Source organism: Natator depressus, chromosome 24 (genome assembly GCF_965152275.1).
Source record: "Natator depressus isolate rNatDep1 chromosome 24, rNatDep2.hap1, whole genome shotgun sequence".
NCBI classification, from domain to species: Eukaryota; Metazoa; Chordata; order Testudines; family Cheloniidae; genus Natator; species Natator depressus.
Window position 1 is genome coordinate 8,049,499 of NC_134257.1, and position 24,630 is coordinate 8,074,128.

General features: G+C 53.3%; 1 protein-coding gene across 2 annotated transcripts; it reads left to right on the forward strand.

The window, feature by feature from the left end:
• Nucleotides 1-4,091: 4,091 nt before the first annotated feature.
• PRUNE1 (prune exopolyphosphatase 1) lies at nt 4,092-22,977 on the forward strand. 2 transcript variants are annotated; one of them, XM_074938189.1, is made up of 9 exons: nt 4,177-4,194; nt 7,903-8,068; nt 14,316-14,420; nt 14,673-14,878; nt 16,384-16,562; nt 16,926-17,084; nt 17,366-17,460; nt 18,162-18,320; nt 21,319-22,977. In XM_074938189.1, the coding sequence occupies exons 3-9, from the start codon at nt 14,382-14,384 to the stop codon at nt 21,838-21,840; spliced, it is 1,359 nt and encodes a 452-aa protein (XP_074794290.1). In that variant the 5' UTR covers nt 4,177-4,194; nt 7,903-8,068; nt 14,316-14,381; the 3' UTR covers nt 21,841-22,977. The 2 variants fall into 2 exon arrangements, with proteins under 2 accessions (XP_074794289.1, XP_074794290.1); XM_074938188.1 differs by lacking the exon at nt 7,903-8,068 and having other exon boundaries at nt 4,092-4,194.
• Nucleotides 22,978-24,630: the final 1,653 nt, after the last annotated feature.

Genomic DNA, 24,630 nt, shown 5'->3' on the forward strand with positions numbered 1-24,630 from the left:
TCCCCCTATGTTTCCCATTCCTCTCTGCCCCCATACCAGCAGCTGTGCCCCCCACTCTCTCGTCCTCACCCCAGGCCAGGGTCTCTGTGAGTCACCCCTACAAACTCCCAGATGAAATAACAAACCCCTGTTGCCTATCTTCATTATAAGGAGTACATCACAGCTCATGGGGTTTTTATACTTGCTAATTCTGCTTTGCTTTGGCCCTGGACTCTTATCCTATGAGACAGCTCCTGCACATACCAAGTAAGGCTAATTTCGTTGCTACTGTTTGCCCTGCCTTTCTTTCTCCAGCCAGTTCTTGTGCATTGCTCCCTCCAGCAGAGCCAATTCTACTCTCGCCCTGGACAAATATCACCAGAAGACCTTTAAAAACCATCCTGATTGGCATAATGGATGGCACAGAAGCGTGCAGAGCCATTCATGTTTAGGTCACCGGTTCCAACCTAGCCCAGGTTATTAAGTGGCCAAAAAAATATCAGCCTGTCTGAAATGAGCTGGCAGGGGCAGGCGTGTGCAACACAAAACCCACCGTCACTCTTGTAGCGTTCCCCCCACGAGATTCGTGATATTTCCAGCTGGGAATCATGAGATTGCAAGAGACTCTTCAGCTTTTCTTAGAAAGGAAACAAGAAAAAAAGTAACTTTCTTGTCCTTATGGTTGAAGAGAACTGCTTAAAACCATGAAGCAGTTGAACCCTAAGGTCTCAGATACCAGAAAGCAAAGAAGACCACCACCCCCAAAATGTTGCAGTGCTATAAAAATATTAATAATTTTAAGCGAATAATGATTTAAAAACAAATATGATTTTTTACCCTTTAGACGTACCCTTTTCTCTTTAATCTGTTCTGTGCTTCTTTATCGGGAAGTGAAACTGGTTCACAGACAACACTGTCGGCCTAATTGCAATTTGCTGCAGGTTATTTTTGCCCTGCGATGATTACTTTTTTTAATTAAAGTATTTATTGTAAAGGGAGTGTGTGACAGACATGCAACTCACACACTGGCCTCTCTATTTCTGAACTGCAGCTGTCAAAGAAATGCCATCTCCCACAAGCCGGCTGCTGCACTGGATTTGGGTCTCATATCTGAAGCTTAGCTAAAGGCAAGAGGAGTAATTCAGAAGACACAATAAGAAGCAGGGCTGCTGCAACAATGTAGGAAAAAGAACCAGTCCAGAAATGAGCCCTTCTTAAAGGAGAGCCAGTGGGTTATGTAAATAACACAAGTTGGAAGTTAGGTAGCAGGGAATATTGTTTTCTGGCAGTGGTTTTCTGAGGTTTTGGATCAAAGAAATGTAGCGAACAACAAATCAGGATTCAAGGCAACAACAGTTATAGGGTGTGCAAAGCTGGAGGGGGGATGGAGAATCGTGTGACTGTGAAAAGCCAGACCCCCGCCCCATCAGTAGTTCCACAGAGATCCCTCTGTCCTTGTCACTTGGCCTGAATGATCAGCCTCACTCCTGTCAAACTGGATCAACACACAACCCCTTCCCTTTCCCACACACAGCCCCCATATACTCCAGCAACTACTCACCCACCCCTTTCCCACAAATCCCACAACTACACACACTCACAGCTGCTGCCCAGGTATATTTCCATATAGCCCCTCACTTGCAAAGTACTTTCCCCAGACACGTTCACCTACCCATCCCCACAGCACTTGAACACCCCTCATAAGAATGGCCTTACTGGGTCAGACCAAGGGTCCATCTAGCCCAGTATCCCGTCTTCCGACAGTGGCCAGTGCCAGGTGCCCCAGAGGGAATGAACAGAACAGGAAATCATCAAGTGACCCATCCCCTGTCGCCCATTCCCAGCTTCTGGCAAACAGAGGGTAGGGACACCATCCCTGCCCACCCTGGCTAATAGCCATTGGTGGACCTGTCCTCCATGAACTTATCTAGTTCTTTTTTGAACCCTGTTACGGTCTTGGCCTTCACAACATCCTCTGGCAAAGAGTTCCACAGGTTGACTGTGTGTTGTGTGAAGAAATACTTCCTTTGGTTTGTTTTAAACCTGCTGCCTATTAATTTCATTGGGTGACCCCTCATTCTTGTGTTGTGAGAAGTAGTAAACAACACTTCCTTATCTACTTTCTCTACACCGGTCATGATTTTATAGTCCTCTATCATAGCTCCCCTTAGCCGTCTCTTTTCCAAGCTGAAAAGTCCCAGTCTTATTAATCTCTCCTCACACGGAAGCCGTTCCATCCCCCTCATCATTTTTGTTGCCCCTTTTCTGAACCTTTCCAATTCCAATGTACCTTTTTTGAGATGGGGCGACCACATCTACACGCAGTATTCCAGATGTGGGCGTACCAGAGATTTATATAGAGGCAACATGATATTTTCTGTCCTATTATCTATCCCTTTCTTAATGATTCCCAGCATTCTGGTCACTTTTTTGGCTGCTGCTGCACACTGAGCGGATGTTTTCAGAGATCGATCCACAAGGACCCCAAGAGCTCTTTCTGGAGTGGTAACAGCGAATTTAGACCCCATCATTGTATACGTCGAGTTGGGATTAAGCTTTCCAAACCCCTCGGCACATAACCACCACCTCACACGGCTCCCTGCAAACACGCTTATTCCTACATACAAACACACAACTACACACACACTCCCCATCACAACCCCTAGACTACCATCCCTCTACTCATTACACACAAATACTCCCCATCACAACCACTACACTCACACCGCCCCATCACAATCCCTTACACTCACACCAAATTACACACTAACTACACACACGGTCTCCCGACTCAATTCCCTGCGTTCAGAACCCTCCTACACACACTCCACCATCAGAACCCATACACACTCACTCCCAACTACACATACACATCACAACCCCCTAAACTCACAACCCTCCTATGCACAAACTCACAACTACAGACCCTATCCTGCACACACAACCCTCCCACACATACACCATCGCAACCCTTACAAACACACTCCTGATCAGAACCCCATGCACACTCATTTACAACTACACACACACTCTCCATTACAACCCCCACAATCACAGAAAACTCCCAACGTTCACAACCATACACACTGCCCAACCACACTCCCTCCTACACACTCCACCATCACAACCCTTATACACTCACTATACACTCCCCCATCACAATCCGCTACAATCACATCAACCCCATACACACTCACCACACGAACATACTCTCCCAGTGGAACCCCTATGCACTACTCACAGCTACACACACACATCATAATCTCTGACATGCACAATCTTCCAACACATTTACAACCACATTCCCTCCCCATCACAACCCCCTACACTCAGACCAGATTCCTATACACTCTCCACATACACCCCCACACAACCCCCCACACTCCCTTCTAAATTCATAAGCCTCCTATATACTCACAAGTTTCCACACACACTCCTGATTACACACACACTCATAATTACTGTACAAACACATCCATCACAACCCCGCACAGTTTCTCCCATCAGAGCCTCTCCTACCCACAAAACCCTCCGACACACACAAACTCCCCCATCACAGCCCCCCACAGTCATACCTTTCCCTACACAAACCCCACAGTCACACCCTCTGCTACAAACACAGACAACCCCACAGTCACACTCTCCCCTACACGCATAACCCCCGCAGTCACCCCTCCCCTACACACACACAACCCCCAGTCACACCTTCCCTTACACACCCACACACAACCCCGCAGTCACACCCACACCAACACACACAACCCCGCAGTCACACCCTCCCCTACACACGCACTACCCCGCAGTCACACCCACACCAACACAGACAACCCCGCAGTCACACCCACACCGACACACACAACCTCGCAGTCACACCCTCCCCTACACACACACAACCCCACAGTCACACCCACACAACCCCGCAGTCACACCCTCCCCTACACACGCACAACCCCGCAGTCACACCCACACCGACACACACAACCCCGCGGTCACACCCACCCAGAGACACTCCCGCTCTCTCGCTCCCCGGGGCCGCCTCCATTTCCCGGCAGCCCCGCGTGTGGCTCGTACCGAGGGGCCGGGCCGGGCTCCCCAGCCCGGCGGGAGGAGGCGCCCGCTCGCTCCGGAGCCAGGGCCCGCTGCGGCCGCCGCCCCCTGCCCCGCTGCCCGCCCGCCATGGAGCGCTTCGTGCGGAGCCGCCGGGCCGCCCTGCAGGTACCGGGCGAGGCGCTGCGGGGCAGGGGCAGGGGGGAGCCCTGGGGGTGAGGGGCTGGGGGAGCAGGAAGGGGGGTATGGGGTGATGGGCTGTGGAAATAGGGGAGCTATGGGGGGCAGAGGCTGGGGGGAGCAGGAAGGGGGGTATGGGGTGATGGGCTGTGGAAATAGGGGAGCTATGGGGGGCAGGGGCCGAGGGGAGCAGGAAGGGGGGTATGGGGTGATGGGCTGTGGAAATAGGGGAGCTATGGGGGGCAGGGGCTGGGGGGAGCAGGAGGGGCATGGGGGGTTGAGGGGCTGTGGAAAGAGCGGGAGCTATGGGGGGCAGGGGCTGGGCAGAGCAGGAGGGGGCATGGAGGGTGAGGGGCTGTGGAGCTTTGGGGGGCAGTGGAAGCAGGAGGGGGTATGGGGGGATGAGGGGCTGTGGAAGCAGTGGGAGCTATGGAGGGGCTGGAGGGAGGGCATGGGGGGCCCATGGGCTGGGGGGAGCACACGGGGACCATAGAGGGAGCTTCATCTCTGGCTCCCACAAAGCTTCCCCTCCATCGCCCCCCTCACAAACCCCAGCTCTCCCCGCTGCTCCCCCAGCCTTGGTGCCCCCTGAACTTCCCCTTGCTGCTCCCCCCAGAACCACACAGCCTGGTCCTGTCTCTCCCACGCCCCAACCCACCTCCCGCACTTGCTGCTCCCCAGCCTGACCTCCACTCCACAGCTCACCCCACTCTCACCCTGTCCATCGCTGCCCCCCACTGCTCCCTGCTCCTTTTGTCCATGGTCCCCTTTGCCTCCCAGCACCCACCAACCGCTGCCCCCGATTCCTCCCCCATCCATCCATGCCCGGTCCTCCAGCTTCCTCCATGCCCCTCCAAGCCTCCCCATCCCCCCTTCAATCTCTGCTTCCTCTAACCCCATGGTCCCCCTCCATGCTGCCCCCATGACCTTCTGTCTCCCCTCATCCTGGCTCTGGGACTGGCCTGGGATCTAGGCTAAGGTGCCAAGATGCTGCAGGGATGGGCACCAATGTAAGAGCCTAGTTTGATGTAGCCCATTTACACCTGCAGAACTAGGACAAAGTGTACCAGGGGATTGAATTATTCTCTCTTTGGTGGCGGGACTGAAACCAGCACTTAGCCAAACATATTGGTCCTGGAACTGACCTTATACCACGACCTTGAAAATCACGGTGCTCTGATTACTATCGTGCTTTCCCCCTGCCCCTGCAGCTTTTTGAAAATGACATTAGCAGCTGATCTCTCCTGATCCAGGAGAGTTAGAGACAGTTAGAGACTGAGGCTGGCATCTTCAAAGGATCCTTACAGGGAAGTTAGACTCCCATATCCCACTGACTTTCAGTGAAAGGTGGGTACCAAACTCCTTTCAAGTTCCGAGGAGAATCCCAGCCTAAGACTTTCTGCTCCTGGGGTGCTGGACTCTGAAGCACTGTCTGCTGTCTTAAGAACCCCTAGAACCAGTGACAGCTAAAATCATGGGTGAATTTAAGTAGAGAACGAAATTTAAGCAAGATACACCTTTAAAGTGACTTACCAGAGATTATAAGAAATATATATACCCCACTTCAAATCACAAGAGGGTCAATTTTCCAGAGGTATCTAGTTCTGATGTTTCATGTGATGCTGGACTTAAATTCTACCATCAGGCTAGCGTTTTGTTTTGGTGCTGGTTCAAATTGGCTTTTGCATATCCTGGACCCATATAATTTCCTTTACTTGTGGGACCCGTTGACTGACAAATATTATGAAAACAGGCTGAAGTTGTGGAAACAAAGGGGCTGGTGTTTAATGTTAGTGTGTATGGGCAGGGAGAGGGAGTGTCAGAAGTGGATGCACAAAATGACTCAGTTTTTGCCCTTAGGGAGAAGCTGTTGTTTTCATGTCTTTAGCATTTTCAGTTCTGCTGTGATGGGCAGCTGTGCACAGTGCTAAAGTGAACAGGTTACAGTGTCAAAATAAGAAGCGCAGGAAGTAGAGGTGGTAAAGACCTGTTAGAATTTAGTGTTGCCTTGTCTGTATTGGAGACTCCTCTCCAGGAATGAAGTAGACCTTGGCTGTAACACTGAACAGATACATTTTAGAAATTAAGGTGCTCCACTAATTTGAAAATCAGCAAAGGTCTTGCTTGCTAGTTTACATGTGATCTCTGCCCAGGCTATAAACTCATGGTAAGGGCGAAGTTGTGTGTCAGATCCGAGACTTTACTGCACTGTGAGTCTGGAGAGAATTCTCTTTGCACTGGGCTAGGGCGCCCTCACCAATGTGTAACTCTCCAACAGCAGTCACAGGCTGACAGCTCTGTATGATGTGGGGCATTCTGACATGTGAGCAAAGTGGCAAAAGAATGGACTTGTGGTTAAGACACATGACTGCGAGTCAGGAAACATGGGTTCTGTTCCTGCCGCAGACGTCCAATGTCACATGAGACAAGTCTCTGGGCCTCAGTTTCCCCATCTGTACAACACCTCCCTATTGCACAGGGCTGTGGGAGCGGAACATCTGACATCATATATCTTTGGAGCAACCTTTTCAGAGACAGGTTAGCACAGAGTGCTGTAAGCATGCTCAAAAGGACCCTATAGATGAAGACTGTCAGTCAAATGAAATACAAGTGGGCCCTCCTTTAGGGATTCATTCTGGCCTCCGGGCCCTGCTTGTCTTTTCAAGGCCTAGTACTTTCTTGCTTTGCTTATGTGAAATAAATTAGTAAGGCTGGGATATGCAATTAAACAGTCATCGCTGGCCTCTGAAGTATTTGAGATGGTGATATACTTGAGAAGCTTGGGGATGTCGTGATTAGCATGAACCTATCAGAAACAGCATAATCCATGTGGGGAAGTGAAAATGGAAGATTGCCTGCCTCTTACAATAGAGTGTGTTTCTTCCCATCTCCCCAAGTGTGCCAAAATTCAAGTGAAGGCAACAGTTCTATGCAAGCAGGTTTGTGTGGGGTAAACAGCTGAGAATTGTTGAGTTTCATTGCATGAGTTTTGACATCCCGATGCTGTTTGTGGCCATTCCACGAGTTTGCGTTTGGGCAGAAATTCTCAGGCCACGAGCTCCTCTGTCTCTCTGCATCTGGAAAATGTCATTCATCTTATTTGATCAAGGGATGCAAAAATATTAAAACCCCCAAAACCTTGATAACGTGATACAATGCTTTTTGCAGAGACATTCTAATGGATGCAATGGAGAATTAGGTCACTCAGCTAGCTACAGGCCGTGACAATATCAGTGTGCTTGAGGAGCAATGGAAGATATGAAAGAAGAGTCTTGTCTATTTTGATCCTGTTTACTATGCAATTTAAATTACATTTCTCTTCTGATAGCTTTAGATTTCCTAACCAGAGTGTAGTGCTGTCATGCTTCTCTACACTGATACCTTGTTATGGTAAGGTAATTATAGATGAGTATTTTAATGCAGTTCTTTGAGGAGAGACATGAGCTAGTCAGCAGCTGGTAATATGTTTAATCTCTCTCTGCACAGAGGTGTAAAAATATCAGCTGAGATTTAAAAAGAAATCTACTTGACATTTCAATATACAGTAGAAACTCCCTATTTCTCGGCTAATCCCCGGCTTTGATCGTTCTTTCTGAAAACCCTCCCCAGTTCTTGGGGGGGTGGGGGGAGGGAATAAATAGCAAAGCTAATGCAGTGATGTCTCCTGTTACTAATACTTACTGTTGTTATTCGTAGTAGGGTAACGCTCAGAGGCTCCAGCTGAGATCAGGGCCCCATTGAGCCTTGTGCTACACAGACACTGAATAACTGAGATGAGGGGCCCGTCGTACTGGCTGCTGCACGCACACGGAGAGACCGAGATCTGGGGCCCATTGTGCCAGCTGCTGCACACACACACACAGTAAGAAACGGTCCCTGTCCTGAAGAGTTTACAATCTAAATAGACAAAAGGTGGAAGGAGAGAAAGAAGATTATGCCCTCTTTGCAGATGGGGAAACTGAGGTGCAGAGCAATTTCATTGACTTTCCTAGAACCCAGATCTCCTGAATCCCAGTCTAGTGCCTTAGCTGCAAGACCAACCTTCCTCCCCACAGTTACAAAGTGCTATGAAGAATTATCCCCACTTTCCCTAGTGTTTCTTCCACGGTGAAATGGATAGGTTAGCAACATGGTGTCTTACCCATTCCAGGAGCGGCTCATCTTCCCCAGTGTTGAGTGTGTGTTTTGAATGCTAGGCCATGGACTGCATGCGTTTCACATGTCTGTCTCCAAGGGTGAGGCCGTCAGCAGATGCCCAAAGGACTCTTGAATTAGTGCTAAAATTGCCTCATCGCGATCTGTCTGTGCCCCCTGCGTCTGTTCCTGAAGATACTGCTTGCGGTGACCCTGAAGCTGCTGCCTTTTGGCTGGTGACACTTGTGGGAGAAGCGCAGGGCCTCCATAAGGTGAGGCAGGGATTCCTGTCCTCCCGTCCCATGGAGGTTATGCTGAAGGACAGTCCCCCACCTTTCCATGTTGCTAGAGTCTTGATGGCAGGTGACACCCGATAAACCTACCTTCCAGTGCTGCAGTGAGGAGGGGAGGGCTGGGACACTGACTCCCAAAGAATAGGACTTCACTTTTCCTTTCTCCTTCCCCCCCCTGCTGCCTGGCATCATTGCCCGTGCTGCTCACTGACCGGCCCTCTTCTCTGCGCTGGGTAGCAGAGAGGACCTAGCGGTGGGACTAAGGCCTTATTTAACACAAGGGTTTTTAGCCAGTGGTGTATCGCATTGTGTTCACTGCCTCGGTCCTGATTCTTCCTTGCTCTACACCATGTGCAATCACTGACACAGTGCAGGTTTCGATATCAGGTATTTATTTTTCGGGGCTGTAAAAATGCAAGGGGTGGTTAAAAAGGAATAGTCTTCCCCGATGCACAATTGACTTCCTGTATGCTGGGGTTATTTTTGCCTTCCTCTGAAGCATCAGCGATGGGCTACAGCTGGAGACGGGAGACTGGACGGGGTGGGGCAGTGCTCTGAGGTGATACCGAGAATCCTTTTTTCTTAGATGCCTGGCTGGTGGGTCTTGCTCACATATTCAGGGTCTCGAAGGAATTTCCTCCCCTGGGCAGGTTCCACCTAATCAGTTCCCTGCCATTGGTCTCTCCTGTTCTCTGCCTGTGGCACACAGTTTAGTCTCCTGAGAGCTGAAATGTTTTGGTTTAGTCTTTGGGCTTAATATTGGGGTGTCTGGGTGAAATGTGTGATACAGGAGGCCAGACTAGATGATCTAATCCATGGGTCAGCAATTTTCGGCAGGTGGCCCATCAGGGTAATCCACTGGCAGGCTGCGAGACATTTTGTTTACGTTGACCATCCGCAGGCACGGCCCCCCGCAGCTCCCAGTGACCGCGGTTCGCCATTCCCGGCACCTGATCTAATCGGTCTCTTCCAACCTTAAACTCGCATGAAACTATAAAAAAGCAGCATATGTCTTTGGTTCTAAGTGCTCCATGGTGCATGGTTTGCTCTAGGAAGCCTCCTTCGCCCCATTGTTAACATAAATCATCACCCAGCTCTTAGAACCGTATTTCCCGTCTTTATGGTCTCCACTGGAGTCGTCTCGGTTACCAAAAGCAAATGGACCTGGCAGCGTACCCCGGCAGGACTGTTTCAGACCAGGGCGGAAGGAACTAATTCAAAGCTAAAGGGCCCTCACAGAGAAAGCTGCTCCATCTCTCCGATGGGAGTGGGGAGTGCCCTGCTCTGACTGCATCTGTGGCAGTAGGACCTGGGGAGAAGGACAGTTGTTGGTAAGTAGGTCCCTGGCCATGTACTCAAATCTGCCTCGCTGCTGAATCAGTGTTGGGTTTATGCAGACTTTGCACTGGGGTGAATGAGGCCCGTACGATACACACGCTGCATTGGTGTAAGGCTTCGTTTACATCTGCACTAGGGATCGGCATCAGCATAACTACTCCGGTGGCTAAAAGCCAGGCCACAGACAAAGCTTGAGTGGTGGGGTGTAACCTAAATACTGACCTGGTGAAGGGGTCCCCTTGTTCTGGAGATCAAACAGGACACAGAGAGGGGTGGAAGTGTGGGGAGCTGGGACAAAAAGCTGCTTTCTCCTGGCCTGAGGGACTCTGCTGGCTGCAGAGAGGAGCTGGGAGGATGAATGCAGGGTGGGTGTTCTTCCATAATAACTGTTTGTTTGGGGCTGCACATAAACAAGCCTCTGTGTGCGGCTCACTGAGTGTGGCCTGTTTGCGCCGAGCGCATCGGTGACGTCGTCTGGCTGCTATTCGTGTGCGTCTTTGCCTGCCGCAAAAGTAAGTCTGCTGCATTTGCTTGAGACTTGCGTGAAGTCATGCTTATGCTGGGCCTGCAAATTAATGCTGCCTGCCTGTGAGACAATGCACGTTACCTTTGCAAGGCTAAAAAGAAAAGTTGGGCAGGAGAAAAGGTGATGTTAAAACCCTGAGTTGCAGCGTGGCTCAATGGGACAGCACGTTGAACTGGGCCTCCTGGGTTCTAGTCCCAGCTCTGCCAGTGACCGCAGGCAAATCATTTTCCCATTCTCTGCCTCAGTGTCCCCTCCCTTTCTGTTTTGTTTACTTAGGCTGTAAGCTCTTGGCAGCAGGAACTGTCTTGGGGTACAGTGCCTGACATAGTGGGGTTCCACTCTCAGTGCAGACCTCTCTAGGCACTGCGGTAAATTGCTCTGAATGCTGCCCTGGCCCAAGCAGAGTGGGGACCCAGGCACCCAAGTGATTTATTCAGAGTCGATGAGGTTTGGACTCTTCAGCGTCTAGATTTTGTTTGAAAATGGGAGTTAGGCTCCTAAGTCACTTTTGAAAATGTTCCACTAAGTGAATTGTGTAAGGAAGCCTGAGGCACAAACAGGGACTTGAACCCATATCTCCTGAGCCCCAGGCTGGTATTTTAACCACTGCACCATCCCTCGTCTCTAGATCCAGCTCACTATCCTGTCTCTCATAGAGGCCAGAACCAGCTGCTTCAGAAGAAGGTGCAAGCCACCCTTACAGTGGGCCGCTACGGAATAACCTTCTTGTAAAGGAATTTTCTTCCTGTCACATACACTTAGAGTCAGTGTATGCCCTGAAGCAGGAAGGTTTATTTCCCTTCTGATCTTTTCTTTAATCCCACCTAAAGTATCTTTGGAGGCCCTCATTACCAGTATAAAAGACCAATCCTTGTGAATCTGACTGAGCTGTTCGCCTTGCTGAAATCTTGTGGCAGTGAGTCCCACAGGCCAGGTGCACGCTGTATAGAAATAAAACCATTTCCTTTCCACGGTCTGTAACTGACTGCCTTCTGCTGAATAATATCCCCTGGTTCTAACCAGGCCCCTGGTCTGAGCACGAGAGCGTACTCCCTCCCGGAGCTCAGTCTTGTGTTCTGGGAAGATAACTCGAACTGTCCCAAGTTCTCTTCTCTCCATTGTTAGCTATTTTCATACTCAATCATATTCCCTCTCACACGTCGCTTCTGAAAACTAAACCGTCTCCGCCTTTTCAATCTGGATGTTTTCCCATAAGGTCCTCTCTGTTCTGGCAATCTCGTTCTGGAATAGCGGGGCCAGAATTGAGTCCAGTATCCCAGGAAGAGAGCTACCATTGCTAGAGGTATTATTATTTTTTATTTGGATTGCAGTCCCAGGATCAAAAATCGAGATCTGCCTGGTGTAATAGAAGTGAGTCAGTGCTGACTAGGATAAAGCAACTCTCCTAGGGTCATGGTGGTGCAGTCATTGAGTCAAGGCGGGATGTCTTTGTACAATATACATGCCTGCCCAACCAGAAGGTATGGGCTCGATGCAGAAGTTACTGGGTGAGGTTCTGTGGCTGGTGGTATGTAGCAGATCAGACTACATGCTCAGAATGGTCCCATAAAAATCTAGGTCTCTATGAATATGCTGCTTGTATTATTTAGATGGAAAGACAATTTTAATTGCCTTTGCTCCCCTGAAAAAAATCCATTCTGATTCCAAAAGGTGCCAGGGTGTCTCTTACAATCCTAATGGATCAGACCTGTCATGTTGATTTAATGTGTTTGCAGGAATGGCTGGGACATCGCTGCCATTCCCAGATAGCGCAAAGGTAAATTAGCTTTGAAAAGGCTGCACACATCCCTCTCCGAGACCTTTGAGTGCCTTTTAGTGCAAATTGCTTGTGCATTTCTCAGTGAGGTTGTTTTCTTTCCTCCCCGGGGGCCATATGCTGCTGTTTTGCATGTTCGCTCAGTAACATGCAGCTCTTAACTCTGCTCCATAAATGCATTATCCCAGCCTTGCTTATCTAAAGTGCTTGGCCAGCCAGCGCCCAGCGCTTCGAACCCGGCACCGAGTGTGTCCGCCTGTTCTCTTGACGGTAACTGGGAAACGGATGCTGCCTCTTTGCACCTGGGAGGAATGGCAAATCGCTTTTAGGGAGCTGGTGCAAATCTGCCTTGTTTGCTGTCTGACAAGGAGGGCTTCTTTGCTGCTGCATCCGTTTGCTTTTGCAGGTACCAAAAGCTTCATTCATAAGCGGTCACTGAGACCTTGCTACCCACGTGTAGTTTCCAGGCTCACTTTTCATTGGCAAGTTTCAGCACTGGAGCAAAAGGGCCAGTGTAGAGATTGGAGCGTCGGAACCCGCTCAGAGGCCATAAGAGTCTCAGCCAGCCCTTCACCCCACATTCACATTGAACCTCGAATGTCTTGGGCCTGATTCTCCTTTTGCCCTGCACTTCGTGCAGTCACGTACGCTGTTGTAAAATGCTGGCAGGTCAGCATAGTTGTGCTGTTGTAAATGACTTCATGGCAAACAGAGAATCATGCCCCTCTGTTTTAAACTCCCTCCTTCATCCCTTTCCGTTTTCCTTGCATCTGAATTTCTGGCTGCAACCAGAGGAGTCTGCTTATCTTCCCACGTGCACTGACCTAATACTGGTCTAAACTGGAGTTACAGGAGTAAAATGATGTGAAAGGAGAATCTGGCCCATAGCTTGTTCTTGCAGCTCTCTTTGCACATGCCTTCCCTCCTCCTCCTCCCCCCCCCCCCGGATGTTTTAGAACCAAAGAGAATCGATAGCAGCTGGCGTTTCGATTGCGTCTCTGACGAGCCGATTATGGGCCTGCTGTGTTAGGAGCACAGCGTCCTGAGATCTGGCTGCCTGTGTTTTGTTATAGGCTGCCAGAAACCTTCTCTTTTGCTCCGTGAACCACAGATGTTTATCTCCCCTTCAAAACACAGAGCAGCCTACTGACCCCCTGTGAGCACAGAGCAAAGCAATTGCCAGTGGTACCGACATTGCCTTCCTCCAAGGGCCATTTGTACGCAGCAGGCCTCACACCCTCTCTGTGCTGTTGGACAATATTGGATTATTAACCTTATTTTACAGGCACAAAGTTTCAGAGCTAGGAATGGGCCCCAGGAGTCCTGATACCCAGGGCCCTGGTTTGAGCACGAGAGCGTGCTCCCTACCAGAGCTGAGTCCTGGCTCCCAGTCCCCTGCTTTAGCCATTGAACGACGCTGGCGAGTGGAAAACATTTGTGCAGCTCCTTCTTGCTGTGTTCCCGAAGGGATTCCGTTCCTTTGTCAGTTTCATGCTGGGTCAAGATGGTCACTGTGGGGCTGACAGCCCGGTCTGCGTCTCTAAACACTGCCAGTCTGTAAACCTGGGGGAGTGAGTGGGTAGGATGAGTGGGAGGCGAATCTGGCACTACAGAGCGCTGTGCTGGTGCGTCTCTAATCAGCTGAATGTCTCTCCCTATATTGGCTCCTCTAACCCAGAGGTGTCCGGTGACTGTTACCTTTGGAGCATCTTGGTGGCTGGGTCGGGCATATGCTCTGGGGGCCTGGGGATGATCAGGTTCAAGTGTGGTGCTGGATTGCTCAGCAGATGAATTTGGGAGCCTCAGGTCCTTAAGCCAGCAAAGGGTCTAGAATGACCAAGCCTTCCTGGGCCAGACAGAGAGGAGCCGGGCGGGAAGACCCTGCCATGTCAGCCCCCAGTGCCGCTCACGGCTCAGCCTGCCCACAGGGGAGACGGTGCGTGTTTTCCATCTGCATCAGCTCATAGGAGTGAGTCTTTTTCCCGTGCAAGCGACATTGGGCCTGCTCTGCTGGGATTCAAAGCCTGCTGTCTCTTGGCAGGAGCATGTCCAGCACAGGCAGGAAGTCCACGTGGTGCTGGGGAATGAAGCCTGCGATCTGGATTCCATGGTGTCGGCGCTTGCCCTGGCTTATTACTTGGCAAAGGTGAGTGCTGCCCTGAGGCTTGGCTCCGCTTTGGAGCTCTGCTTCGGCTGGGGTGGAATTAACGGGGATGGGGAGGGAAGGGGCTCTCTCTGTGCAAGGGGGGGACATGGGGCAATTGGGTTGGTGACCACATAGCACTGAGACCAATGCACACTAGAGCTGCAGTGTGATGCCTGGACCCCCCTGTGTTGGGCTTTCCATAGCCAAGGCCTGCTGCTAATTGTCCCTGAGGTTCACTGTGTTCTCCTGCAGACCTCTCTGGAGTCCAGGGCGGCATTCGTCCCTGTGCTGAACATCCCCCGCTCGGAGTTCCCCTTGCGCACAGAGAGCGCCTTCCTCCTGCAGGAGCAGCAGATCCCCGACAGCTGCCTGATCTTCCGGGATGAGATCGACCTGCATGCGCTGCACCGGGCTGGCCTCCTCTCCTTGACGCTGGTTGACCACCACATCCTGCCGAGGCAAGTGGAGAGGCGGTGCGGGGGACTTAAGAGATCTGGGGGGGGGGGGCTAATCCTGGCTCTGCCACCGACCTACTGGGTGACCTTGGGCAAGTCACTTCCTCTCTTCGTGCCTCAGTTTCCCCATCTGTAAAATGAGGCCAAGGACACTGAGCCACCTTTATAAAGTTTTGAGATCTACGGATGGAACACGCGATACGGCAGCTTGGTGTTATCATTAAATCACTGGTGGGGGCTCCAGGCAGGACGGAGTGGGGAGTAAATGATGGGCGAATGAAGACATTATTATTTGTGTTGTGGTAGAATCCTGGCCCAGGACCCTGTTGTGCTAGGCACCATACGGACGCAGAACAGAAGGAGGGCCTCTGCCCCTATGAGCTTGCAATCGAAGTAGATGATATTGCTTAGCCTTATAAACAGAGGGACTGTCTTGTCCACGGCGTGGATGGCATCCTAGCTGGATTATGCAAGACGGGTGCACAAGGGCAGGTGGGAACCCCAAGAGCAGAGGTGGGCAAACTATGGCCCACGAGCCACATCTGGCCGCGGGCCCATCCTGCCCGGTCCCTGAGCTCCCGGCTGGAGAGGCTAACCCCCAGCCCCTCCCCCACTGTCCCTCCTCCCCTGCAGCCTCAGCTCACCGCACCACTAGTGCTCTGCCCTGCTGCTCCTGCTGGGCAGCGTGGCTGGCTCTGGCCGTGCGGCGGGGCTGCAAGCTCCTGCTGCTCTGAGTGGCATGGTAAGGGGGCGGGGTGCCGGGGGGGTTGGATAAGGGGCAGGGGGTCCCCAGGGGACAGAGAGCAGGGGGCAGCTGGGGGGGGTGGAGGTTCTGGGGGGGCGGTCAGGGAGCAGGGGGCGGTTGGATAGGCGTGGGAGTCCTGGGGGCCCTGTCAGGGGGCGTGGGTGTGGATGGGGTCAGGGCAGTCAGGGGACAGGGAGCAGGGGGCAGTTGGACGGGGCGGAGGTTTGGGGGGGGGCTGTCAGGGAGCGGGAAGTGGGAGGGGGCGGATAGGGGGCGGGGGCCAGGCTGTTTGTGGAGGCACAGCCTTCCCCATCTGGCTCTCCATACAGTTTCGCGACCCCGATGTGGCCCTCGAGCCAAAAAGTTTGCCCACCCCTGCCCTAGAGGAGCGAGTGACTCACTTTTAAAATATTCCTAATCTTGCTGTCGGCTCATGTCTCATGGGCACTGGGGAAGAGCCCGAGAGGAGGAATTTTCAGTCCGTCCCCAGGGTGATGCTATAAATACACAATAACGCCCACCAGGGTGCACCATAATGCCCTTGGATGCTCTCGGGTGGATGGTGTAGCCAAAAGGACAGATTCCATCCCTGGGGTGACTCCATTGACCCTAAATCCCTCATTTTGGGGTGGGGGTGGGGGGAGAAATTGCAGAGAGAAACGCCTGGGGACGAAACCGGGGTCTTTCCCGGCCTGCGCCCACCTCTCCAGAGGGGGGCGCTCTCACGGGCACCGCCGCTCACGTCCCCGTCTTGCCCGCCCAGCGGAGACGCAGCCCTGGAGGAGGCCGTGATCGAGGTGATCGACCATCGGCCCCTGGAAAGGGAGCCTCGGTGCAGAGTCACCGCGGAGCTGGTGGGCTCCTGCGCCACGCTGGTGACGGAGAGGATTGTGCAGGGCCCAGCGGAGCTGTTGGACAGACAGACGGCCGCTCTGCTACTTGGTGAGAGCGGTGCTAGCCTGCTTTGACTTCAGGGAGGGGTGTAGAGTTCTGGGGCGGAGACCCACAGCCGCAAGTATCAGGCCCATCTCCTGATGGCTGTAAAACTGACCCCTAAGCAGCAGCATGCTCAGCAGGGCTGCATCTGCACCAACCCAGGAAGCAGCAAATCCTGGGCTCCTGCAAGGCCAGTCTATTGCAGCAGGGCTTTGCTTAGGGGAGATATTACAAGCACCTGTCTAGACCCCAAGGCTCTAACTCCCCAGCTCATGTCTAAGATCACAAAATCCGTGTATGGTCTCTGTTTTCTCCTGGCTTGGCTCACACTGTGTTTCTGTGTCAACTGCTGCTCCCTTTGCTTTAAAGGTACAATACTTCTGGATTGTGTTAATATGACTCCAGAAGCTGGGAAAGTGACTCCCAAAGACACTCAGTACGTGGCCCTGTTGGAATCCAAGTTCCCAGACCTCCCGGCGAGGAGCGTCCTGTTTGAGGCTCTGCAGACAGCCAAGTTCGATGTGTCAGGTACCAGCTTTTCGCGGATTGATCGTTGATCAAGTGGGACAGATGGGGAAGGCAGGGGCTGCGTAGAGCTTATATAGTTGGAGGCATTAAATCAGACGAGTATCCGAATTCATCAGAAAACAGTCCAAGAATCCACCTAGCAGAGTGGTCAGAGGGTTGTGTGTGCGAATGATGTCTGAGTCTTTTGAAGCGTCAAAACGCAAAGCTCCCTGGAAGTGATCCAAGCTCCCGCTGGGAATGAACATCCCTCTTCACTCACATTTGCCCCCTCATTTTTCCAGGGCTCACTACGGACCAGATGCTGCGAAAGGACCTTAAGGCGCTGTCGAGCGATGGGCTCGTTCTGGCCATCAGTGCTGTGTACGTGACGCTGGAGGTAAGGATCAATAAAACATGGGGATACTGAGGCGCAGGGAAGTGAAGTGACTTGCCCCGGACCACAGAGGGAGTCGGTGGCGGAGCTGGGAATAGAGCCCAGGAGTGAAAGCACCTTTTGCCTGCTGGGTATCTGTGCATTTTGCTATTTAAATGTTATCCTGTGCAAGTGGGAAGAAGCTGATCCTACGGTTGGGAGCTAGGTTTTCTCCCTAGCCCTGCCAGTGAAGTGGGGAATAATGCTGCCCATCTACCTCGCAGGGCAGTGGAGGGTTTTCTATCTCTCCGTGGTACTTATCAGTGTAGTATCTGAGCACCTCCCCTCACAACCCGCCTCTGAGGCAGAGCAATGCTGTTATCCCCATCATACAGGTGGGGAACTGAGTCACAGAGAGGGAACTTGCCCAAGGTCACCCAGCAGGCCAGTGGCTGAGCTGGGAATAGAACCCACGTCTCCTACATCCCAGTCTGTTGCTCTGTCCATTAGATCACACTGCTGCCAAATAGGCATTCCTTCTCCAAGGAGCCTATAGTCTGAACAGTTCAGACATAACAGGTGCATGAGACAAGTGGGTGGTGCTGGGGGTGGGGGAGGACGACAGGGTAGTAAGACGGACGGGAGCTGGCAGCGTTGCCTGCCGTCCTGTCCCGTCGCGTGCCTCTGCGTTCCGGACCCTGACGCCGCTCGCTGTTCTTGCCTAGGCCTTCCTGCAGCGGCCTGGCTTGCAGCAGGACCTGTGCGCCTTCTGCCAGCGGTATGGCTACGGCGGGTTGGTAGCCATGACAATATCCTTCAACGAGCGGAACGAGCCATTCCGGCAGCTCGCAGTGTACAGCCAGCACGCGGCGGTGCGCACAGCGGTGAGCATAGTTGGGGCACGCTGCCTGCCTGCCCGGGGTCCGCCCTCAGATGCTCAAGGGATATGCCAGAGCCGCCCGCCCTTCCTCAGTGGCCAGTCCCAGAAGCCCATGCATATAACAAACTGAGGGCAAGCACTAGATCCCCTGCTTGTGCCCTGATCCTGTACAGCATTTAAACAGGTGCTTAACTGCAGTCACATAGAATCATAGGACTGGAGGGGACCTCAAGAGGTCATCTAGTCCAGTCCCCTGCACTCATGGCAGGACTAAGTATTATCTAGACCATCCCTGACAGGGGTTTGTCCAACCTGCTCTTAAAAGTCTCCAATGATGGAGATTCCACAACCTCCCTGGGCAATTTATTCCAGTGCTTAGCCACCCAGACAGTAAGGAAGTTTTTCCTAATGTCCAGCCTAAACCTCCCTTGCTGCAATTTAAGCCCATTGCTTCTTGTCCTGTCCTCAGAGGTTACGAGAAGAATATTTCTCCCTCCTCCTTGTAACAACCGTTTATGTACATGGAAACTGCTATCCTGGTCCCCTTCAGTCTTCTCTTCTCCAGACTAGACAGACCCAATTTTTTCAGCCTTCCCTCATAGGTCATGTTTTCTAGACATGTATGACTTAAGTGCTTTGCTGGGTCAGAACCTATCTGACTTGCTCTCATAGTGGCCCATTGCTCTAGTCTGGCCATTGCTTGACCCCGATAATCCCTGCCCCCAAAGCTGCCCCTCCCTGCCGCCCCCATCTTGGGAACCTCCTAGAAATGGAGCAAGGGGAGGAACTGGACCGTGGTTGTTGCTTCTGCAAAGAGCCCAGAACAGAAACGGATTTGCTCCTGCTGCAGATGGGGCAGAACGTGAAGGGGTTTGGGAGCCAAAGCTTGGGATCTGGGGGTTTTGTTTGTACAATGTAAAACACAAGGGAGCTGCCTGCAGGAAGAGCCCCCACTGGGTATCAGACTCTCTGGGTGCCCCTGGACTTGTGAATTCCCAGATCAGCGTGCTGGGCTATAACCAGCACCTTCCTCTTTGCTGCAGTGGCGGGTGGCTGGCTGGGAGAGGATTTACAGGGTGGTGGTGGGTTACCTCCTCCAGCCCCCGCCCGCCTGCGGACCTGCCCCCAGCTCAGCAGAGCGCTGAAGTCCTGTGGGAATCAGTCCCTTATGAAACACCCGCCCAAGTGCTTTGCTGAATCAGGGCCCAGGTGCACGAACTGTTCCAGCACCTTCCACGGCTGTCTGGTTCCAAGCACCGTCCACCCTGGAAACCGGCTCACCTGCCTGATGTGCCGAGCTCCCAGCTGAGCCACTCTCCACCCAAGTGGAAGCAAAACCGCTTGAGAGCCCTGTTCCCCTCCCCCCGCCACCTCGGTGGGTGTTTCTAGGTCCCCGTGAATCCCTCAACCCCTCAAGGCTCAGCACTGCAGCCCCCCCATCCTCTGCCCATCAGAGCTTGTTCATGCCACGGTCGCTCCCGTAGCCGGCGGGGTAGCTGTTGAGCTGTGTTGGCCTCGGCGTTCACCCTTCGGCTCCAAGGCCGCCCCCAGCGCAGCAGCCCACGTGCCTGCAGAGTTTGCTTCGGTGCTTTCCAGAGCCTGGCGAGAACCTACCACGAGAGTGGGGGCGGAGGGGGGAGGCCATGTTTACTCCCCCCATCCCCAGCCATGCAGCAACGGCTCCCCCCACCACCACCCCCTCCGATCCCGCGCCACCGCTCGTCACTCATTAACAGTGGTCAAAGGTTTAAAGCCGTGGGAGGGATCGCGGGCTAATCGCCCGGGTGGGTCAGAGATCACAGCAGCCGAGGGGACCGAGCGGGAGACAGCAGCCTTAGAGATGGGAGGTAAGAGGCTCCTTTTTCCATCCCTGCAACTGGCTCTGCTCCAACGGGAAATGCCCTCCGTGTGATCCTGCCCCGACGTGCACCCTCGGTGCCTCCCGCACCCAGTGCTTTGCCTCCGGAGGCTGAATCCAGAGGCTGGACTGGGCAGATACAAGCTGAATGACGATCATTAGAAACCAGCCTGTCTCCCCCCGCTGCTGACACACACACATCTGCCCTGTCAGCCGCTGTCCACTCATTTTACTTGTTCCTTAACGCTCAGCTCTGAGCTCGCGGTCCCCTGGGGTTGTCTGGGGGGGGCGTGAAACCCTTCCCTGGGCTGTGGGGGACACGTGCGTTTTCTCTCGGTTGACTGGCTGCCCAGGCACGGGAGACTTGGAGTCTGACACTCAGCTACCCTAATAAGGGTAGCTCCTTTGGAGTCTGTGGGCCAGATCTCCGGCTGGTGTAAATCCGCCTTAGCTCCATTGGAGTCTGTGGGCCAGAGCCACAGCTGGTGTAAATCCATCGTAGCTCCGTTGGAGTCTGTGGGCCAGATCCCTGATTGGAGCTCCAGCAGATTTACCCCATTGGAATCCATGGGCCAGATCCCTGGCTGGTGTAAATCAGTGTCGCTCTCTTGGGATGTGCCGACTGACACCAACTGAGGATCTGGCCCGCTCTCTGGCAGACTGAGCAACCCGGGAGCTGTATCCAAGCTTGTGGGGAGAGTGACCCTGGGATCAGAAGGGCCTGGCTGGGAGCACCGAGAGCAGAGACCCCGGCTCTGGGCTCTGCTCGCACCCTGGCATTGCAGACGTGCTACAGCAGCAATGGTGGGGTGCAGCAGAATGGGGCTCCCACCCAGGATCCAATCAGTGTGAGGCAAGCTATGTATAATTCCCTCTCCCCTCAAATGGTGTAAATCCGTGGAGCGGCACCAGTTTACACCAGTGGGAGATCTGGCCCTGAGCATATCCGAATAACATGGCTAGTGCCCCAAACAGCAGAAATGTAGGAGGGGAGTTGGGGGGTCAGCCCAGTACAGCTCCGGCTTTGCTGTACTATGCATGTCATGATCCCATCCCTGCTGCGTTGTGACAGCAGGTTCAGCCTTCGGGAGGGTCCTTGGCTCTCAGCCGGCTCCTCACCCCCTCGTGTTTCTGTCCCCAATAGGTATGTGGCGTTCTGGAGCGTGCTAATAACCCGCCCCTGGACCTCTCCCCTCTGGGGAGCCTCTACCCCAACCTCTGTGCCTACCACCAAGGCAACACAGTTGCATCGCGTAAGAAAGTCCTCCCGATCCTTAAAGACTTCCTAAAGGAGCGGGGCACAGCGGCTGGCACCATGCATCCCGCGGACAAAGATTCCTGTAGCACGACGAGACCAGAGCCAAAAGACTCCTCTGCCGGTTGCGGTGAAAGCGACGAGAACTCGGAGGACTCGGATGTGGCTGGCGAAGCGGGTGCCCTGGAGTACGAGCCAAGGGGCAGGAGAGATCCAGGCAGGTGCCCGAGGCATGGGGATGCCTTGCTGGAGGACGATGCCCCGTTGCCTCCCACCCCCATGAACAGCCTGGTGGATGAGTGCCCTCTGGACAGGGGGCTGCCCAAGCTGTCGGTGGAGGCGATCTTCGAGAAGTTCAGCCACATCACAGTGGTGCACCCCTCTGCCAGCAGCAGCCCCGAGAAGAAATGACACCGGGGCTGGTACCCGCTCGGGTTTCAGGGAAGCGATTGCAATCCTGGCGCTCTGGGATTAGATGCGTGGCCTCTTTCTGTGTGTGGATGAAACACGTCCGTCTGTCTCACGGGGACGTGGACCCTGGCCTCTGCAATAAAAGCCAGACACGGGCACTTTTGTCAGCGATGCTCCGGAACCGACTTCCGGCCAGCTCCTCCTCCAGCGGGGAATTTCATGGGAAAGCCAAACCAAAACACCAGCAGCGTGGCACCCCCCCACAACGCAAAGTGCAGCTGCACTTTAGAGGCACCGAGGGGTTTGATCCTGACCGGACTGTGCCCACAAGTACCACCTCCTTCTCTGTTACAGTGATTTCTTTAAACCCTGCCCTGGCGCAGCCCCAGCTGCCTCTTGCGTCACCGTGCCCTAGGTCGTGAGCGGTTGTGCTGTGTTATGCAGAAGAATGCCCAGGTCCAGCAGCCCCTGAGTCCCATTCCACGTTGTGTCCCCTTCCTGTGTGCACCGGCTTACCCCTCGCATCGTGGGAGGGGAGATCTCGGCCCCACTCTTGTTGAACCCTGTGTGGATTTGGCAGCGTCGTTTCCATCCAGAATCCCCCGTCGGGGAACAGCAATAAAGGAGAGGAACTTCTCTCCCGTCTCCTCTCCTCCCGGCCCATGTGACACAGTCGGCCATCGTGCCTCCTGTGAGCCATTGGGTCTGCCATGTACCTGCCGGCCTGCACAGCACCGTGCGTAAAGGAAAACTCTTCCTTCCCACCGTCCCCATTAGCTGTGGTCATCATTGTCCAGTCCCTTTGAAACCCTGGCTGGGCAGCTTTGGAAAGTGACCCCCGGGGCAGTGAATTCCAGCTAGCTGTCCGGGGGTTGTGTGAAGGGGTTTCTAGTGATTGGTTCCTAAAGCTCTGCCCTGGAAAGCGACCGTGAAAGGGAGCTGAGCCCAGGGCCAGGACAAACTGCTTTGAGGTCCTGTTAGCAAACCAGGGCCAGCCTGGCTCTGTGGGGAGGGGGCTGGGGTCTCTCCTCGTTAGCCCCATGGGAACAGCCCGGCTCTGCGGGGAGGAGGCTGGGGTTTATTCCTCCTTGTGCATCATGTATGGAATCATTACTAATTTCCAGTTACAGGTTTTATAGGGCATTTTTGTTGTCCCGTCGTCCCCCCCCCCCCCCCCCGCCCGCCCGGTCCACAAGAAGGAAGGAGCCTGGCTTGACTTTTGGAGCCCTGGCTGAGTTTGCAGGGCTCGCAATGAGGAAAACCCTCCTCAGTGCTCGTGAATTGGGTGTGTTTGCTTCTGAGTCACTGAGGGAATAACCACAAAATCCCAGCCTGCTGTCTTTACTGGCCTACTGGAGAGCTGAGCTACCTGTCCCTTGGCACGGTCCGACCTGCGGGTGGGGAAATGGATGGTACAGAATGCCCCAGTGCGTCCACCCCTTCTCCCGAGGGGACTGGCAGGGTGTCCCTGTGACCCACAGCATAGTTCCCCTTTGAAAGTAGCCATTAATGAGGTACTTTTCAGGTGGCGACTATTCATTAGACTATCAAAGGGGCCACACTATCAGCTTGTCCTTAGCTCAGCCTCTTTTGGTGTGGGCTCACTTGATTTCAGGCGCGGTTTCGTGTCTACAATTCTGTGGGCTGGCAATTCAGAGTGCTTGAGGCCTTGTCTACATGGGAAATTTGCACCAGTTCAAGTTAAATTGGCTTTTTAACCAATATCGTTAAATCAGTGCAAACCCCTGCGTGGGCTCTGGGGGAGGGAGGGGCTTATTTCAGTTTAATTTAAGCCAGTTCCCAATTGGCTTCAGTTAAACAAAATCAGCCACTCGTAACGGAAATCAGTTTCCACGCAGGTTATAGCCATATATTGATTTAAATTCACACCATGGATTTATGCCAGTGCAAATGTCCCATGTAGCCACGACCTTAAATGATTTATGCTTGCCACCTAGCAGCTTCCTTTGTTCAGAGGGATGGGTGTGAGATTCCCCTTGTCCTCAGAGGGTAGGGGGTGGGAGATGAGCTCTTTAGTTAATCTGGCCCCAAAGGAACATGTGATCCCATTTTATTTAGGTAGCTACATAGGAACGGAGCCCTCCGGCAAACTTGGCCCCATGGTCCTGACTCTTGTCTGCAAATCAGGAGTTCAAGCAGCAAATTGACCGAAATTGCAGGTTGGTACAATTGGGCCTGCAAAAACCAGAAAATCTGGCCTCGAAATCTTTTCCAGGCTCCGTTCCTTGGAAATGGCCCTTGTCCGCCACCCTGCTGGTGCTTTCGTTGTTAAGGACGGATTTCCACCCTGGGGCGGTCGTTCTGGTGCACCTGGCACCCAGGAACTGGTCTTCTCCAGAATTGTCATTCTGGGCTCTCACATGATAATTGTAATGGGCCTGTGCCTCCTAGACAGGCCTCAGGTACTGACACTGCAGGTTAGAAAGTAACCGCGTGTGCCCCCAAGCCGGGTCCACTCTGTGGGGCACTTGCATGAAGGGAAAAAACTCCTTCATGCAAGTGCCCCACCGCAGACAATGGGGTTACACGGGGGACTGACCCCATAGTCCAACCCCCGTGTAACCCCATTGTCTGCGGTGGCTGTGAATAAGCCTGGGGTGCTAGAACCCCCAGGCGTGTTCCTCAGTGCGTCATGAATTCCCCTCCTCCCTTTCATCTTGTGAATCATCTAACCACGGTACGTCTCTATGGTACGTGCACCCTAGAGAGACCCCCTTGTGGCGGAGCCCTGAGCCTCCTACGCTACTGTCTGTGTCTGTCCATACGTCC